The sequence below is a fragment of the Schistocerca piceifrons genome, chromosome 3 (assembly GCF_021461385.2).
Source record: "Schistocerca piceifrons isolate TAMUIC-IGC-003096 chromosome 3, iqSchPice1.1, whole genome shotgun sequence".
NCBI classification, from domain to species: Eukaryota; Metazoa; Arthropoda; class Insecta; order Orthoptera; family Acrididae; genus Schistocerca; species Schistocerca piceifrons.
The window spans coordinates 433,298,350-433,317,954 of record NC_060140.1 but is presented as its reverse complement, the minus strand read 5'-3'; the positions used below and the strand labels follow the sequence as shown (position 1 = coordinate 433,317,954).

At 37.6% G+C, this 19,605-nt stretch overlaps 1 protein-coding gene across 3 annotated transcripts in view; it reads right to left on the bottom strand.

Annotated features, from left to right (window-relative positions):
* Window positions 1-19,378, bottom strand: part of LOC124789923 (ubiquitin carboxyl-terminal hydrolase 10-like) — a 138,502-nt gene extending 119,124 nt beyond the window's left edge. For 2 of the 3 annotated variants that reach the window (XM_047257444.1, XM_047257446.1), the window contains exon 1: window positions 19,056-19,100. In XM_047257444.1, the coding sequence (XP_047113400.1) occupies window positions 19,056-19,085 (30 nt within the window). In that variant the 5' untranslated portion in view covers window positions 19,086-19,100. Of the gene's footprint in view, window positions 1-19,055; window positions 19,101-19,281 lie in introns of those variants that run through there. The other variant, XM_047257445.1, reaches the window with a different exon arrangement.
* Window positions 19,379-19,605: the final 227 nt, after the last annotated feature.

The window sequence follows — 19,605 nt, the reverse complement described above, 5'->3', positions numbered from 1 at the left end:
GAAGAGAAAATTTACGTATCCTAGCTTTTCTGTTCTGTTTTGTGTATCTATCAGCTGTACTGAGCTGAGGTAAGTACTGGCCAGCCCCTCCCTCTCTTTGTTAGTATTTGTTTCACATCTTTATAGGAGATTTTCCATTAATCATTTAAATCTAACAATTGTGTTTTTCTGTTATTATTGGGTGAAAAACAAGTAGATGAAAAATGGAGGTGTACCTCATAATTGCACTGAACAGCAACTATAAGACAGAAATTTGTGACTGATTATAGATTATTACTAAATTAATAATCCTTACCCTAGTGCCACTGTGTGGTGCTAGTATTTGTTTATGTCACAACACACTTCGTGTAGCGGAGTACAGTGATTATTTGCCTCAGAGTGAGAGAAGCTGTAATATCTGTTGTCAGTGTTTAGGTGCAGAGACATACAAAAGAAGTTCAGTTACACGCTAACATAGTACAGACTGTGACTGTACTGACACTTCCTTTGAGTTGGACTCATATTTATTAGAGAAAAACGGAATAGTCAATGATTGGGGATACAGCAGGGCAATCGAAAACTGCAGATAACCCCATCCTGTTTGTTAGTAATTGATGTGTGATATTACTGTAGAAGAGGTGGCTGGTACTGATAATAAAGAAGGTTTGACTATGTGTTAACACATTATATTTCAATATACAGTAAAACATTTCCATTTATGTTATTTACATAATTGATTTACCTTTGCACAGTCCTTTGAATGATGCTTCACAAAACACAGGAACTATTTGAAACAAAGCTAGCTTGAAAATGAGTAAGAAATATGAAAGGCTCTGAAAGAAATCTCCTACTGTCAAAACCAAAGACTAAATGCAAGTCTTTGCTTTAGAAGAATTGGCTTTTCGAAATTTATGCTTTTCTTTGAAACAAATCAGATTTGTTAGAGTTGCCATATTGGGGAATGATACCCTAGTGAAGATATGAAAGGCAGAGCTGTTTCCCCACAAGCAGTGTACCACCTCACCATTTATTCAATAGTATGTTTTGTCCAACACAATGACAACACCATGATGTCTTAATCTGCTTGTGTTGTCAACTATTATTATTATTATTATTGCACGACTCACATAATTAGTTTATGATCTTCAATGGACATAGTGCAGCACTCACTCAGTGTTAGAACAATACAAAAATGTTTGTTGCTAGTGTGGACTGGAGTGCAAACAACAAACAAGTTGAAACTTCCTGGCAGATTAAAACTGTGTGCCGGACCGAGACTCGAACTAGGGACCTTTGCCTTTCGCGGGCAAGTGCTCTACCAACTGAGCTACCCAAGCACGACTCACGCCCCGTCCTCACAGCTTTACTTCTGCCAGTACCTCGTCTCCTACCTTCTTCAACAAACAAGTCGTAAACAATGTGGTCCTGGTCAGAAACAATGTTGCAATCAGCAACTTCCTTTTGAACTTGGTGTAAACATGGCTTAGGCCACCACTGACTAGAACTTAGGAATATCCAAAAATGACATCCACAACTGAAATATGTAAACACAAATATTTGCAGATGCCATCTATGCAGCATATGAGTCACATTTCAAACAATATAACAATGGCTCTTGTTGTTCACTTGACCCAATAACAAGATATGATTACAAAAAGGACTCCTTGTACTGGAGAACTTTTTCCCCTATAATGTATTATTAAGTCATATACGTGCAAGTTTGCTATGTTTTACAACAATGGAAATTCCTGGATGAAAAAATATGTAAAATAAGGAAAAGGCAACCACTTACTTATAGAGGACTGGAGCAGGACAATACAGAAAAATGTAATATAAAATAGTTAACAATAGCTTTTTAGCTCTTGCTCTTTTTCTACAGAGTGTACGCACACTCACATACGCTGTGGCGTCCACATCACTGTAGCAGCAAGACTGAATATTGAAGGAAAAAAACACGCCCTTATTCCCACACAAAAGTCTCAAGTGTGGACATTCCTAAATCACTCCTCAACTGGCACACTTCAAACATACAATAAGCCTGCCTGTTTCAAAAACTAAAATCACTTGCTGATAAGCAGTACTGTACTGCAGCATTACACAAAAGTGTAGATAAATCATGGTTTTTAATTTGATATGTTTTTCATGCAGCAGCATACACTAGTATGTGATACCAATTTGTAAAATAATTCCTACATTCTAAACCTACACAATACATTGAAATTTTCATCCAGTCTGTAAGACAGACAACCTCCACACAAAGTACATTTCTCTGGCTGTTTACATCACATGGACAACAGTGTATGGACATATATGTCATCTGAAGCAGGGAAGTTTTTAGTATGAACATCAATTCAAAGTACATGATACAGAACATCAAAACATCCCACAACACACATGCAGGAATTCACACAGATTGGAACAGTACAGAACTGATCACTGTCATCAATACTCCTCAGGTAGTAACCTTGGACACTTGACAGCACAATAGTGTCATCTGACAACTTGGGAAATTAACTGTTTCCTACTTAAGTTACAATAACAGATTTTGTGCGTTCTCAATCTTTTACTGTTTATTTACATGACCATGACTTATAATAAAGGTTGCATGAGCACTTACATATTTTCCTAGGAGTGTTCTCCCATGGACAGACCAGTTACTGAAAGCAAAACGTGATGCTGCTACTCCAATATTTAACAATGAAGTTGTACATGCTGTGAAACTTCAAAAAGAGCAGCAGAGCCATATGTACAGTTAGAGTTTCTGTTGAAGTTCTTACAGTAACAATACAATGGGAACCTACTAGAGCATCATGTTATTCAATGAAATATATACTTCAGGAGTGATAAAAATCTGATTGTTGTTGTTGTGGTCTGCAGTGCAAAGACTGGTTTGATGCAGCTGTCCATGATACTCTATCCTGTGGAAGCCTCTTCATCTCCAAACAACTACTGCAGCTTACACTCTCCTGAACCTACTTATTGTATTTGGTCTCCCCCTAAAGTTTTAAACCCCCCCCCCCCTCTTCCCACCAATACTAAACTGGTGATCCATTCATGTCTCAAAATATGTCCTACCAACTAAACCCTTCTCCTAGTCATGGTGTGCCACAAATTTCTCTTCTCTCCAGTTCTACTCAGTACCTCCTCATTAGCTATGTAGCCTACCAACCTAATCTTCAGCATTCTCCTGCAGCATCATATGCAGCTGTATCTACGTGGCTACTCTGCAAATCACACTTAGGTGCCTCACAGAGAGTTCATTGGGCTGCCTTCACACTAATTCTCTGTTTTTTTCACTCTTGAACAGTTCTTTATCTTTCCGTACAAGCTCCGATTTGCCTAATTTTATTCTGATGATCTCCCTATTTAGGTCAGTGACAACAAAATATTTTCGCAATCGATGGAGGAACTTGGTAGCTGAAATTTTGTGAGAAGATCTCACCCCACAAAAGTTTTAATGATTTCCACCCCAAATCCTGTATCATGTTGAATCACTCCCCCTCTATTTCTCGATAATCCAAAACAAGCTACATTTTGTTTTAACTTTCTCAACGTGCTGCATTAATCCTATCTGGTATGGATCCCACACCATGCAGCAGTACTCCAAAATAGGGCAGACAAGTGCAGTGTATGCAGCTCTTTAGCGTATCTGTTACATCATCTGTGTGTTCTGCCAATGAAACATAGTCTTTGGTTCGCCTTCCCCCACAGCATTCTGTGTGTGTTCTTTCCAATTTAAGTTGTTCATGACTGTACTTCCTAGGTATTTAGTTGAATTTACAGCAGTATTTAGTTGAATTTACAGCCTTTAGATTTGACTGATTTACTGTGTAGCCAAAGGTTAATGGATTCCTCTTAGTAGTCCTGTGGATGAACTCATATTTTCATTATTAAGGGTCAATTACGAATCGTCAATTTTCAGACCATACAGATACCTCATTTAAAATCTTTTGCAATTGGTTTTGATCTTCTGATGACTTCACTAGACAATAAACAGAATCATCATCTGCAACCAATCTCAGACAGCTGCTCAGATTGTCTCCTAAATCATTTATGTAGATAAGGAAAAGTAGAAGGCTTGTAACACTACCTTGTGGAATGCCAGAAATCACTTGTTTTACTCGACGATTTTCCATCAGTTACTATGAACTGTGGTCTCCCTCACACAGGAAATTACTAATCCAGTCACGTAACTGAGACAACGTTCCATAAGAACACAATTTGATTACAAGCCTCTATTTTCTTCTTGTCGACACTGTTTATTGTGTATGTTTCACTTCCATACATGGCTACATGCCATTCAAATACTTTCGAAAGAGACTTCCAAACATTTAAATCTATATTAGATGTTACCAAATTAGTCTTCTTCAGAAATACTTTTCTTGCCATTGCCAGTCTCTCTTTTATATCTTCTCTACTTCGACACATTGCTTTCATTAATGTTATCTTGCATTCTCTTTTCAAGACACTGTCCATTCCATTTAACTGCTCTTACAAGTTCCTTGTATCTCTGACCGAATTACAATGTCATCAGCAAACTTCAGAGCTTCTATTCCTTCTCCAAATTTTTCTTTGACTTCTTTTACTGCCTGCTCAATGTACAGATTGAATACCATCAGCGGAGGGGCTAAAGCCATGTCTCAGTCCCTTCTCAACCATTGTTTCCTTTTCATGTACCTCAACTCATAGCTGCCATCTGGTTGATGTACAAATTGTAAATAGCCTTTCATTCCCTGTATTTTACCCCTGTTACCTTCAGTGTTTCAAGGAGAGTATTCCAGTAAACACTGTCAAAAGTTTTCACCAAGTCCACAAAAGCTATAAACATACGCATGCTTTTCCTTAACCTGTCTTCTATGAGAAGACATGTTTCTGAGAAGACATGTTTCTACATTTCTCCAGAATCCAAACTGATCTTTCCCGAGATTGGCTTTTACTAGTTTTCCATTCTTCTGTAAAGAAATTGTTTTAGTACGTTGAACCCATAACTTAATAAACTGATAGTTCAGTAACATTCACAGCTGTAACCACATACTTTCTTTGGAATTGGAATTATTATATCCTTTTCGAAGTCTTAGCGTGCTTTGCCTGCCTCATACACCATGTGATCAAAAGTATCTGGACACCTGGCTGAAAATGGCTTACAAGTTCATGGCTCCCTTCATGGGTAAAGCTGGAATTCAATATGGTGTGGCCCACCCTTAGCCTTGATAACAGCTTCCATCAGGTGCTGGAAGGTTTCTTGGGGAATGGCAGCCCATTCTTCATGGAGTGCTCCACTGACGAGAAGTATCGATGTCTGTCAGTGAGGCCTGGCACGAAGACGGCATTCCAAAACATCTCAAAGGTGTTCTATAGGCTTCAAGTCAGGACTCTGTGCAGGCCAGTCCATTACAGGGATGTTGTTGTTGTGTAACCAATCCGCCACAGGCCGTGAATTTTGAACCGGTGTTCGATCATGTTGAAAGATGCAATCACCTTCCCCAAATTGCCCTTTAACAGTTGGAAGCAAGGTGTTTAAAACATTAATGTAAGCATGTGCTGAGATAGTGCCATGAGAAAACCACAAGGACTGCAAGCCTCCTCCATGAAAAACACAACCACACCATAACATGACCACCTCCAAATTTTACTGTTGGCACTACACATGCTGACAGATGATTCATCGCACTTTCACCATACCCACACCCTGTCATCGGATCGCCACATTGTGTACCGTGTTTTGTCACTCCTCGCAATGTTTTTCCACCGTTCAGTCGTCCAATGTTTATGCGCCTTACACTAAGCAAGGCGTCACTTGGCATTTACCAGTGTGACATATGGCTTATGAGCAGCTGCTTGACCATGAAATCCAAGTTTTCTCACCTTACTATCTTAGTTCCTGCAGTGGATTCCGATGCAATTTGGAAATCCTGTGTGATGGTCTGGATGATGTCTGCCTGCTACACATTTAGACCCTCTTCAACTGTCAGCAGTCTCTGTCAGTCAACAGACGAGGTCGGCCTGCACGCTTTTGTGCTGTACGTGTCCCTTCAAGTTTCCACTCCAGTATCACATTAGAAACACTGGACCTAAGGATGCTTAGGAGTGTGGAAGTCTCACACACACACACGTGACAAGTGACACCCAATCACCTGACCACATTCAAAGTCCTTGGGTTCTGTGCAGCACCCCGTTCTGCTCCCTCACAATGTCTAATTACTACTGAGGTCACTGATATGGAGTACCTGGCAGTAGGTGGCAGCACAATGCACCTAATATGAAAAACTTATGTTTTTGGGGATATCCGCATTCTTTTGATCTCACAGTGTATGTCTTGCACACCTGATGGAAGACTGTCTTGGCTGGCTCTCCCAAGGCAGTCAGTAGTTCTGACAGAATGTCATCTACTCCAGGAGCCTTGTTTCAACTTAGGTCTTTCAGTGCTCTGTCAAACTATTCTCTCAGCATCACATCTCTTATCATCTACATCCTCTTCCATTTCTATAATACTGCCTTCAAGATCACTTCCCTTGTACAGACCCTCTACACACACCTTTCTAGCTTTCCCTTCTTTGCCTAGGACCGGTTTTCCATTTCGTTCTTGATATTCACACAGCTTCTTCTCTTTCCTCCAAAGGCCTCTTTAAATTTTCCTGTGGGAGGTATCTATCTTTCTCCTAGTCAAATACATTTCTAGATTCTGGGTCATTCCATATCAAATCACCCAATAAAAAATAAATTTTACACCGACCACCTTAGATTTTCATGAAATTTGGCTCAAATGGTTCTAATACCATCCTGTCAACACCTGCAATTTTTTGTTGCTGTATCTCTTATAGTTTTTTTTATAAATTTTTAAAGTTTTTATGTTTTGCGTTTTCCGAACCTTCGGAAATGGTAAATTTAATTTGTATTCAAAACTTTAAAATTGCTTATCTTAAAAACTCTTTTAGATAACATCATGAATTTTTGCAGCAAGTTTATTTATTATATATATTTGAAGATAAAAATGAAACTATTAAAATATATTAATATTTTCTATGAAAAAATATACATGTATTTTTTTCTTTTTTATTTTTTACGGATGTTTTGTTTTAGAAGAATTGCAATATTTATAGTCTCAGACCTGATAGAATGCTCAAATTTGTTTTAATTTACTCTTAAACATATAGGCTACTTGATAAAACAAAAATAATGATGGCTTTTTAACATGTTTATTAATTATAGTAGATTACATTAGAATTATGTACAAAGATAGTGTACTTACGACACTTATGTATAACCCAACTGATTGCTTGAAACATTGAATTTTTTTGAATAATTTTGTCTTTTTAATAAACATTAATGCTGATTCAAACTGATTTTCCACTTCATCCAAGAGCTTTCAGTTCTTTTGATACAGTCTTTTTTGAAGTAATAGATTCTTCCAGTGCCGCTTGATTGAGGTGTGTCTACTACACAGACTATGTGCTCCAAAGGCACTATGCAAGAATCTTCTCTTTCAGGCCAATAAAATGATGCAGCTGGTCCTGAAGATGTAGAAATAGAATTTCTGCATCTTCTTCATCACTGAATATTGTTTTTACCAGTCCAAAGTACCAGTTACCATTATAATTTGCAGCCACATAGCTATTTATGGATGGTTCAACACAAACCCAATCAGAAGAAGAACGGAAAGAAAAGACTAAGGAGGGTTTTACACTATCTGTAGTCCTTCTAATTTCAAGGTTGTTTGTTGGAAGTGGTTTGAAGTTATAAAAACTTCTTGTTCCAGGAATGGTTCGGGTTGCTGAAAAACGTTTTTCTAGTTTTAACTGTAGCAAATCAGCTTCTTTTATGTCAATAAATTGAAAATGAATGTTTTCAATATTTTTTTCACAAAACTTTTACACATCGATTGCTGTCATCTTTTGTTCTTTGTCTGAAAGCTGTGGACTGGCTTTCCTTAAAATTCTTTTAATAGTTCCTCCTAGGCCATCACAAATTGACTTCCCATGACTTGTTGCAAAAAAAGAGTGTTGGGCCTTCAAATTAAAGTCTCTCAAGTGTTCAGTCAAATTTTTAAAACTGTTTCTATTTTTGTACTGCCCAGAACAACCATCTGTAAAGTAGTGAACTGAGTCAATGTCAGTATGATGTGATGACAGCCACTTTGCACACCATATGTAAAGTAGTGAACTGAGTCAACGTCAGTATGATGTAATGACAGCCACTTTGTAATTTCTTTTTGTACAAAGTTAACAAAACCAGTGTCACTAATAAAACAGTGGTTGGAAACAAAAACATTGTTTTCCTCAGTTCTTAGAAAAACTCCAACTGGGTGTAGAGTACAACCACCTCTATTCTAGTGGTAACTTTGGATCTCATTTTGTATAACAAAGGAATAATTTTCACTGAAATCCATCACAATAATTGCTGTTTTGGGTGGTGGTTCTTCTTTCAATCTTTTAAAGGTTGCTGATTGGGATTTTGCTGTAAACGAGTGCGGGATGAGCTTTTCCAATGACCTAACCAATAAAGAAATGTAGTCTTCAACATTGATAGACTGTTTGATCATTTCTGCCCAGTCTGTGTTAACCCACTGACTGATTACAATTTCTTCTTCTAAATCATAATCTTCACTTAGTTTTTCAGTTAAGTACTCAGTGCAGTATTTGCAGGACAGCTGTCGCAATGATGTAGCATGCAGTTTTGGTTTTCCGTGTTGCACACAAACATCTTAATTAGGTCTTTATAAGATTCTTCAATTTTCACAGCATCCAGTAAAAGTTTAACATTCAGGTGGACACTGCATACACATACAGTGTATGTGCCTGCAGCACCAGCAAGGATACACCATTTAGGTCTCAAGAAACAAAATTTTGAAAAGCCTACTTCTACCTCGGGATTCTCCCATTTGAAAGAATAATAGAGTTCTCTCAAGTTACACAAAACGAGTCTTTTTTGCATGTACACATTTTTTTGAACACTTTGTCTTTTGTTCTAGGTAGCACTCTGGAACTTTCATCCTTTTCATAAAAATCTGTTACAAGTCTTACTGTATTTTCAAAAAGAGTTTTACCTTTTTTTGGACCAGGAGTTTCCAAAATACCCTTTTCAGATTTTAGCTTTCTAGCTTGTCACACCAAGTACTCACTCACATTAAATTCTTTCATCACTTTATTTCGACTCCAAGAATCTGGAGCCAAGGTCAGAATCTGGATTTTTCTAGACCTCCCAACAGATGAAATCTTCTCTTTCATAAGAGAAATCATTACATCAAAATCCTTTGCTTTCTCAACCACACTTGTATCTTCTTCGTCATCATCAGAACTTGGTGCACCATATTTTAATGCTTTTGAAACTGCCTTTTTTGCAGTCTTCAATACTGCTAACCTTCCTTTTAAAATAAGACCATTTACTTTGTTCTGACAAGCCATGAAGCTTTATCAGTGCTAAACCTAAATTATCAAGGGCAATGTTTGTTTGTACGAGGGATTCATTTCTGGATTCCAATGATTCTAATTCAACCAAGACTTCATCATCTGTTTCACTTTCATTGACTTCAACTCAATTTTTCCTCACAAAAGTTACGGCATGTTGAGTAAAGCGTTTGTCCAGGTTTTATGCTAATATTTTTTGTCAGTAATTGTTTAGAAAGATCCAAGCCTCCACTTCTCAACGATTTTTTGATGGGCTTTTTGTGTTTTTTTAGTAGGTCTACACATGTTGTTTGCTACTTTTCAAAAACATTTAAAAAGTAGTAGCTGTGGTGTGAACATATATTCTTAAATTCACACAGATTAATTCCAGATCGTAAGCGGATCAAATCTGTTTCTTCCTCACTCAATTCAGATACCGGCTGTAACTTTTTTGAAGGTGTGTAGGTTGTTTGGAAACTAGTCAGATTTTTTAAATAAGCCTATGCTACAGGTTTGAATATCTGACATACTGATTTCACTTTTGGTCTGATTAATGTTCTGGTTACTTTTATAGGATATTGGAAAAGAATCTCTGTAAACTAAGTAACAGTACTAAAGTTGGAATAAGCTTAATAAAATACTATCCAAGCACTATTTAACACTGTAATAATTTTTTACTTCAAAACACAGGAGTAACAAAACAAAATCCACGCATACATTGTTACTCCAAGAAGACAAAAACTTATTTTCGGTGTCCAAGTCACTTGGTACTTTTTATTTTTAAAATATAATTAATATTATTTTAAAAATTAGATATCTATTAAACAGGTTAAAAAGCCAACATAATTTTTCTTTTACCTAATAGCCTATACAATTATGAGTATTTTAAAACAAATTTGAGCTTTCTATCAGGTCTGAGACTCTAGATATTGCAGTTTTTGTAAAACTAAACATCCGTTAGCTAAAAGAAAAATAATAATAATAAAAAACTTGTAAATTTTTTTTCATTTGGAAGATTTTAATATATGTTTATGGTAATATTTTTAACATTTAGATATATAGTCCAGTGAAACGGTCAGAAAAAAAGCCTGTACCTTGCAAAAGGTGGGGTAGAAGATTTTATTTTTTTTAACTCGTTCATACTGTTGGAAAGGTTAGAAAACCAAGTTTTGCTAACAAAATTTCTCTTGGGAAAACTTTCTGCAGTCAAAAATCTTCTAAAATTTCGGACTTTTTTCAGTTTTTTCAAAATATCTCAGTTTCATTTGCTCCTATCGCTTTCACTTCTATTTTCTTTTTTAAAGAGCACAAAATTCTCTACAAATTTGATTTTTACCATTTTTTTTCTGCTCCCAATATCTAAGGCGCTACAGCGAGTCAAAAAATACCAACTTTTCAAATTTTGAGCAAAGTGGCAAGAACAGTTATTTCAGTTTCTATTTGTGTGGTATAAACATATTACTCATCATGTTATTCATTGGAATTTACCATCTCACTCTGCTGCAGGGACAGGACAAACAGCATCATATTCAGTAACTACGAACACATTCACATCGGATTGCATGAAGTTTATTTGTGTTACAATATGTAATACGATTGCATGCAGGTGCCACACATTTTCTACAGTTGATTGACATTAATGATCAGTTATAAGAAAAAGTATGTATATAGGAATTGTTATTTAGCGGGCAAAAGCGTATTTATTCTTTGGCGGGCAGAAGGCAATTATCTCTAGTGATTGTTCACAGCGCACTGACAGCTATTAGCACACAACAGTAAGGGTCCTACAGTTTCGAGTCGCTTCCATTCTGTATATGTTGTGGTGCTGAAAATGAGTATGTCTGATATGAATTCGTGTTTCATTTGCAAAAAAACTGTGGTGAGTGGTGGATGCAATGTGAAAAAGAAAGGACTGAGCACACTCATCGATTGCAGTGCTAAACGCAGGGAGTCTGCTCACACCCGTATTTTGAAAACGCTCAGTGAAGAGATGGTGCATGAAGCAAGCTACAAGAAGTACATTAATGGGAGAATGATAGCAGCTAGCCTTCGACATCCTCAGGAACCAACAGGTGTGCTACATCGGTCACAGGAAAAAGGTCAGTTCAAGTTCAAAGAGAAATGCTTCTTATGTGCAAAAGCAGTTAAGACTGCCATATGCCAAACGAAATTTTGATGGCGGGTACCTTATCCACAAAGTGACTTGGACTCAAAATGTTTGCTTCATGTCAATAGCCGAAAGCTATTTTTTTACCTGCAATGTCAATTTGGATCTGAATTTGCTATTGTATTTGATGGGTATCCATGTGAGGGAGACAACTGTAGCACAAAGAGTGCTGAGAGGATTCGTAGGTCCAAAAAACATTCTTCGGTTGACGTTGTGGTTGAATGAGAGACGGTGAACCCAAGTCCCTCAGGACAAGTTCTTGTACAACGAACGAAACAAGATGCGTTTGATCACACTTCTTAAAAAGGAATTTCTGGAGTGTAGCATTGAAGTGCACCAGCCACAAGAAGATGCTGACGTTATGATTGTAACATCTGTCACTTCAAGAACCAAAGAGTTTGGAAGTGTTGTCATTGTAGGAGATGATGTTGACCTGCTTGTGCTCATGACCGGTTTGGGGCAAGGCATTGAAAATTTATTTTTCTTAAAGCCAGGAAGAGGAAATGCAAAAGACAGGTGGTTTTCCACTGCATCTTACAAGTTTGACAGTGAATATATTCTGTTCACTCACACCTTTAGCGGATGTGATACAATATCCGCTTTTCTTGGTCAAGGAAAAATTAAGTGCTGCAATATTGTTGCGAAAAATGAACACCTAACCTCAGCGCTTTGCACGTTCAATAAACCACATGCTACCCATGAAGAAATAATAACAGCAACAAAACAGTTTACTATCGCATTGTATAGTGAAGGTGTCAGCAGTTCCCACACACTAGACCATTTGCGGTACCAGCTATTCGCCAAGTCTGCCACAAAAAGCAAACTGAATCTTGCATGGTTGCCACCTACACTAGATGCTGCACAACATCATTCGTTGCGGACTTACCAACAAGTCCAAAGTGGGATGGGAAACTGGAAACCTCCTGAGAAATGGGGCTGGAATCACAGTGACCACAGTCCAATTACCGTTATAATGAGCCAAGATCCAGCACCTGAAGCACTTCTTCACATTGTTTCATGCTCATGCAAGCTGAACTGTGGCAGAGCGTGCTCCTGCAGAAAAGCGGGTTTGAAATTTTCTTCAATTTGCAAGAAATGTATTGGGGTCAACTGTGAAAACGTGCCAAAATTTTTATATGAAGACAGTGAAGAAGATGTTATGGAGGATGTTGAGGAAACCGCTGACGAAATCAACGAACTTGCTGAGGCTGACTCGCTGTTTAAAGAAGAGGTCAATCTGGGATCAACTCTAGGTACAGACCCTGAATCCATAACTCAAGGTATTTCTGGTGACACTGAGGAACCTGGCCCATCAAAACGTTGGAAGTGATGCTCATATCTGTCTCAAGTGCGCTAATGTGCGATATTACAAGTATTACACACCCAGAACTGTTAACATTTTTTAGTAACTGACAATGCATTTTAATTGTAATAAAGCTACTTATTTTTAATGTCAACGGTGTGGCTTTTATACACAAGAATAATTACCTACCTAATTAGGTTGCCTATTGCAGCTAATAATAGTTCAGTTTCCTGAGACAATTTATTGTGTGTGTGTGTGTGTGGGGGGGGGGAGGAAGGGGGGGGGGTCTATGTTTCTTAATGATATATTTTTATATTTATAGTTTTACAAATACCAGGGCTGAGGTGGCCCATAGTGAACTTCAGGTAGTGATGTAAGAATCACAATAGTTGGGTGCCCAGCAATCCTCATGTTGCATACAGAGAAATTGAATACTTGAAAATGAGGTGGTAAATTCCAACATATAACATGATGTATAATGTATTTATACTACATAAACAGAATCTGAAAAAATAGTGTTTAAAAATAAGGTATCTTGCCACTATACTCAAAATTTGAAAAATTGGTATTTTTTGAGGCGCTGTAGCGCCTTAGATATTGGGAGTAGAAAAAAAATGGCATAAATCAAATTTGTAGAGAATTTTGTGCTCTTTAAAAAAGAAAATAGACATTAAAGCGATAGGAGCAAATGAAACTGAGATATTTTGAAAAAACGGAAAAAAGGCCGAAATTTTCCAAGTTTTTTGACTGCAGAAAGTTTTCCCAAGCGAAATTTTGTTGGGAAAACTTGGTTTTCTAATATTTCCAACCATATGAACGAGTTGAAAAAATAAACTCTTCTACCCCACCTTTTGCAAGGTATTTCTGCAATTTGACCGGACTATAATACACAAACTTATTCCAAAATTTCATACTGATATCTTGAGTATTCTTTAATATACAATCTTTTTTAGTTGTGGGGACACGTTTAAGCTACGATTGCTGACTGTTGAAACAACGCCAAATCTAAAAACTTTAAAAATTTATAAAAAAAAAACTATAAGAGAGAGCAAAAAAATTTTACAAGTGCTTTCAGGATGATAAAAGAAGTCATTGTACCAAGTTTCATCAAAATCTGACATGGTTGGTGTCAAGGCCTGGGTGACTTGACATGGAATGACCCTTCTTAGACCTGTTCTCTACCTGTTATTGCTTATCCATTTTGCTAAAACTAAACTCCTCCCGAACAGGCCATGAAGGCCCAATGGTAGTGACCAGCCGCCATGTCATCCTCAGCCCCCAGGCATGACTGGATGCAGATATGGAGGGGCATGTGGTCAGCACACTGCTCTCCCGGCAGTATGGCAGTTTCTGAGACCAGGGCCGCTACTTCTCAATCAAGTAGCTCCTCAGTTTGCCTCGCAAGGGCTGAGTGCACCCCGCTTGCCAACAGCACTCGGCAGATTGGATGGTCACCCATCCAAGTGCTAGCCCAGCCCGACATCGCGTAACTTTGGTGATCTGACAGGAACCGGTGTTACCACTGCAGCAAGGCCATTGGCTATCCATTTTGGACTTCCAGTCAATCTCATTTTTTAGACATGTTAGACATTTGTGTGCCCTTTCGTTTGCTTTATTTGCTATTTGCCCTTTCATCAAAATCAAATTCTCCCACATTACCTAAGGATTTCTACTAGGTCTTCTGTTTATATCTATTCCATCTCTCAAAACTACCCATTAATCATCTACTGTATTCCTTTCCACTGTTCTAATCAATCTCTGCCTCGTGTCCTCTGAAACTTTCAACAACTTCTGTCTAGGTCCCAAGTTCTCAATTTCCAACCTTTTTCACAGTATCTTCAGTTTTACTCTACAGTTAATAACATAAATTGTGGTCAGAGTCCACATCTGCCTCTGAAAATGCCTTCCACTGTAAAAATTGTTTTCCAAATCTGTTTTACCATTATATAATCAATCAAACCTTCCAGTTTCCTCCATGTATACAACAATGTTTGACTATGTTTTATAAACTACAGACAGACATTTGACTGTCAAGCATTAACTACTAATGGAGATTCTTTGATAAATTGGTATCAATCACGAATATCTACCCAAAACCCAGCCTATATATAAATCAGATAGCAGACTTCAACACTCATCAAGGAACTTATGGAACAACCTTGATACAAGGTGTTTACATGGCGGTGTAATCTCCTCTTTTGTTAAACATTTATTCAAATGTAGTTTTTAAGAAAGCATCAACTGAAGATCAAGGAGTAGATCATAATAAATTAACAGCACCACACATGCTGATAACACAGGCATCATAGGGTAGAAAAGCTACCTGCCTTTCAAGGCATGAAAATCTGCCTAGGTCAATGTATTGAGTTTGGAACTCAAAACCATAAGTCATGCATCCCTAAAAAGGAATTCAAATAAATCACACAATATAGGTAGGCTAATACATTTTGACAAGTGGCCTCTTTCAAATATGTAACCACTACTTACAATATACAAGAGGATGTAGATGAAGATGAAATGGGAGATACAATACTGCGTGAGGAGTTTGACAGAGCACTGAAAGACCTGAGTCGAAACAAGGCCCCGGGAGTAGACAACATTCCATTAGAACTACTGATGGCCTTGGGAGAGCCAGTCCCAATAAAACTCTACCATCTGGTGAGCAAGATTTATGAGACAGGCGAAATACCCTCAGACTTCAAAAAGAATATAATAATTCCAATCCCAAAGAAAGCAGGTGTTGACAGATGTGAAAATTACCGAACTATCAGTTTAATAAGTCACAGCTGCAAAATACTAACGCGAATTCTTTACAGGCAAATGGAAAAACTGGTAGAAGCCGACCTCGGGGAGGATCAGTTTGGATTTCGTAGCAATATTGAACACGTGAGGCAATACTGACCCTACCACTTACCTTAGAAGAAAGATTAAGGAAAGGCAAACCTACGTTTCGGGCATTTGTAGACTTATAGAAAGCTTTTGACAATGTTGACTGGAATACTCTCTTTCAAATTCTAAAGGTGGCAAGGGTAAAATACAGGGAGCAAAAGGCTATTTACAATTTGTACAGAAACCACATGGCAGTTATAAGAGTCGAGGGGCATGAAAGGGAAGCAGTGGTTGGGAAAGGAGTGAGACAGGGTCGTAGCCTCTCCCCGATGTAATTCAATCTCTATATTAAGCAAGCAGTGAAGCAAACAAAAGAAAAATTCGGAGTAGGTATTAAAATTCATGGAGAAGAAGTAAAAACTTGGAGGTTCGCCGATGACATTGTAATTCTGTCAGAGACATCAAAGGACTTGGAAGAGCAGTTGAACGGAATGGACAGTGTCTTGAAAGGAGGATATAAGATGAATATCAACAAAAGCAAAACGAGGATAATGGAATGTAGTCAAATTAAATCGGGTGATGCTGAGGGAATTAGATTAGGAAATGAGACGCTTAAAGTAGTAAAGGAGTTTTGCTATTTAGGGAGTAAAATAACTGATGATGGTCGAAGTAGAGAGGATATAAAATGTAGAGTGGCAATGGCAAGGGAATCGTTTCTGAAGACGAGAAATTTGTTAACATTGAGTATATATTTAAGTGTCAGGAAGTCGTTTCTGAAAGTATTTGTATGGAGTGTAGCCATGTATGGAAGCGAAACATGGACGATAAATAGTTTGGGCAAGAAGAGAATAGAAGCTTTCGAAATGTGGTGCTATACAAGAATGCTGAAGGTTAGATGGGTAGATCACATAACTAATGATGAAGTATTGAACAGAATTGGGGAGGAGTATGTGGCACAACTTGACAAAAAGAAGGGACCGGTTAGTAGGACATGTTCTGAGGCATCAAGGGATCACAAATTTAGCATTGGAGGGCAGCGTGGAGGGTAAAAACCGTAGAGGGAGACCAAGAGATGAATACACTAATCAGATTCAGAAGGATGTGGGTTGTAGTAAGTACTGGGAGATGAAGAAGCTTGCACAGGACAGGATAGCATGGAGAGCTGCATCAAACCAGTCTGAGGACAACAACAACAACTTACAATCAACAAAACGACTCCATCCAAGAAATAAATCTCAAATTGAATATGCCAAGGAACAAATCAACATGAGGAAATTTTCTTAAGATCAGACATAGAAACTGAATAATTCAGTACTAAATATTACCTAAAATTTATTTTTTGAATATGATGCAAGAACTGAGGCAAAAAATGCATTAGTAACAATGCCTGTTGTGCATATCTTGGATATTGAAAATAATAAATGTCAAGGTCCTTTGTCAGAAGATAAAAGGAACTGCTACATATTATAAAACAAAGAAAGCAATACTTGGGACATGTGAGGGCAAGATACATCGATTCCTACATCCTACTGTGTGTGTGTGTGTGTGTGTGTGTGTGTGTGTGAGTGTGAGAGAGAGAGAGAGAGAGAGAGAGAGAGAGAGAGAGAGAGAGAGAGAGCCAGCTACATTATTGTCAACTTTTGCTAGTGCATGGCATCTTGAGAAGAATACTTTAACAAAGAAGATGCCTACACTGTACAGAAATAAAACCCTAAAAAGATTTTAAAACTGTGTTTTTAATGAAGATATAAACACTGAAACAGACTGATAGTGACCCCTCTCTGAAATCATGGTTGCAGTGACAGGCTGGTCTGTGGTATAGCTTGAGATCTAGGTTACACTGTAAGATGAAAATTTGGCTATAAGGTGGCAAAGGCCATTAATATGAATGCTAAATCAAGGTTCTATTAACACGTTGGTCTGCAGTGTAGGCTAATGTATTAAAAAAAAAACTGCAAGAAAAATTCAGAAAAGCTGTGTTACACAATTCATCTCCAATGGGTATTTTGGTGTATATTGCATACATATATTGTATGTCACCTATGAAAAATCTTTGTGGAGGGAGGGGGATACACCACTACATAAGAATGTATGGAATTTAGTATGTGGAAAAAAGTAAGGAAAAAGGCTCTATGTACCGTCAATTTTTTTTCTTAGGTATTACATAGAAGTACATACTTTCTCAAACAATTAATGCTGTTACTTGATGGAGAATTATCTCAAGTTGTGCCAAATAAATGCTGATATTTTGAAATGGTTGGACAATACTTTTTGCCTGCTAGATACCAGCAGTACAAGCCTACAGTACTCAATATATGACCTTTGCAAAGAACACATGAAATGCGTGTTTGGAACCGAAGAGACTCTGCCACCATTGCCAGTATGAAGAGACTTGCACAAGAGAGACTAACATGGTTAAATGCAAACATCTTTGAACAGAAGACCACAATAACAATACTATAGCTACTTACATACAACTAAGGGACTGCTGCAGGTTTCTGTAAGACAGTCAATCTCTGATAATCTCATTTCCAGCAGCTAGTACTATGTGGTGCAATATGTTGTGCTGATGTTCTGTCAAGTATGACATTCTGTTGATGACCAGTGTGAATAAGCTCCTCCACCTCCCCCTTCCAGCTGCAGTGTACTCTGGCTATTGCAGTGGCTATTTTCAACACTTAACATGAGACATCCCAAGGATGGCATAAGAGAGTAGTTTAAAATTAACGTCATTGTCTAATCAGATAAATAATAGAAAAAAAGGAGAAAGACATATAGGCTGACACACTAAACATGAGATGTGCAGATTCTTGGTGTATTTGTACCACTATGAGATATGCAACTAACAAAGCTACAGCAAATCCTTAAAAAATAGTAACACACTTATAGCAGTGTAACCATGTTTTTAAAAAAACCGCAAGTCTCATAAAATGTATGTAGAACAAAACTAGTCACAGATGTTAAACCTCCGACAACAGGGCATAGGGATATTTGTTAGCATTTTAAAAGTTGGTTAAGTGTAAGCCTACATGTCTCCTCACATGAGGTCTGACCTACTCACATTTTTCACATACGTGACAATCCTTTTTCCTAAGCATTATCCACTGCAAATCTTAATACAATCCACATAAATTAAGTAAAGGGGTTACATTCCTGGCTTTTACAGTCTCTGCCAATTAACAAGACTGTACGATTATCCAACAAATTAGTACATTACACTCGCACAAGTGAATTAATTCTTGTAACACAATCTTTGTTAAATGATGTGGATGAAGGTGGAGTGGAGACATGTAATGCAAGTTTAACATATACACCATGAGTTAACCTAAAAACTACCACGGTCAAATTTTAAGACTTCAGCAAAACACTGAGGTGGAATTCAATATTCCTGCACCCTGGAAAACGGAGGGTAGGTGGAGACCATCTCGAAACACAGTCCGCCAAAGGAAATCATAAACCACGTGCACATAATATAGGAACGACATTTTGCCGAATGTATGCTGCCGAGTCATTCAAGTAACTACAAATTGATATACACACAGTTTAATTTACAATTTAACTTATACATGTAACTCCCTACAACAAAAACTTAATTCTTCAATTTTACATGTTGCAAATACCTGAAGTGTAGGATCCATGGCCTTTTACACTTGATTCAAGTCATTACTACCACATAGCAGCCATTTTTCTACGAAAGAACTTCCTGTTACCCGTGAGCGCATGCGTGAATAGAAGATATCAAAGAACATTTGCAGACCGATGCCTCACGCAAGGAATTGGAATTTGTTTTGAAAGAATCTTTGTCGTCGTGATTGCGGTTATATTTATGTACAGGGATGAAATAATGTTCTAAATGATTTACTTAGTATCTACTTTTGTTGCTGCAATCAGTATTTTTAAAGTGTTATTGAGCTGGTATGTCATGAATGTTGATATTTTGTTGT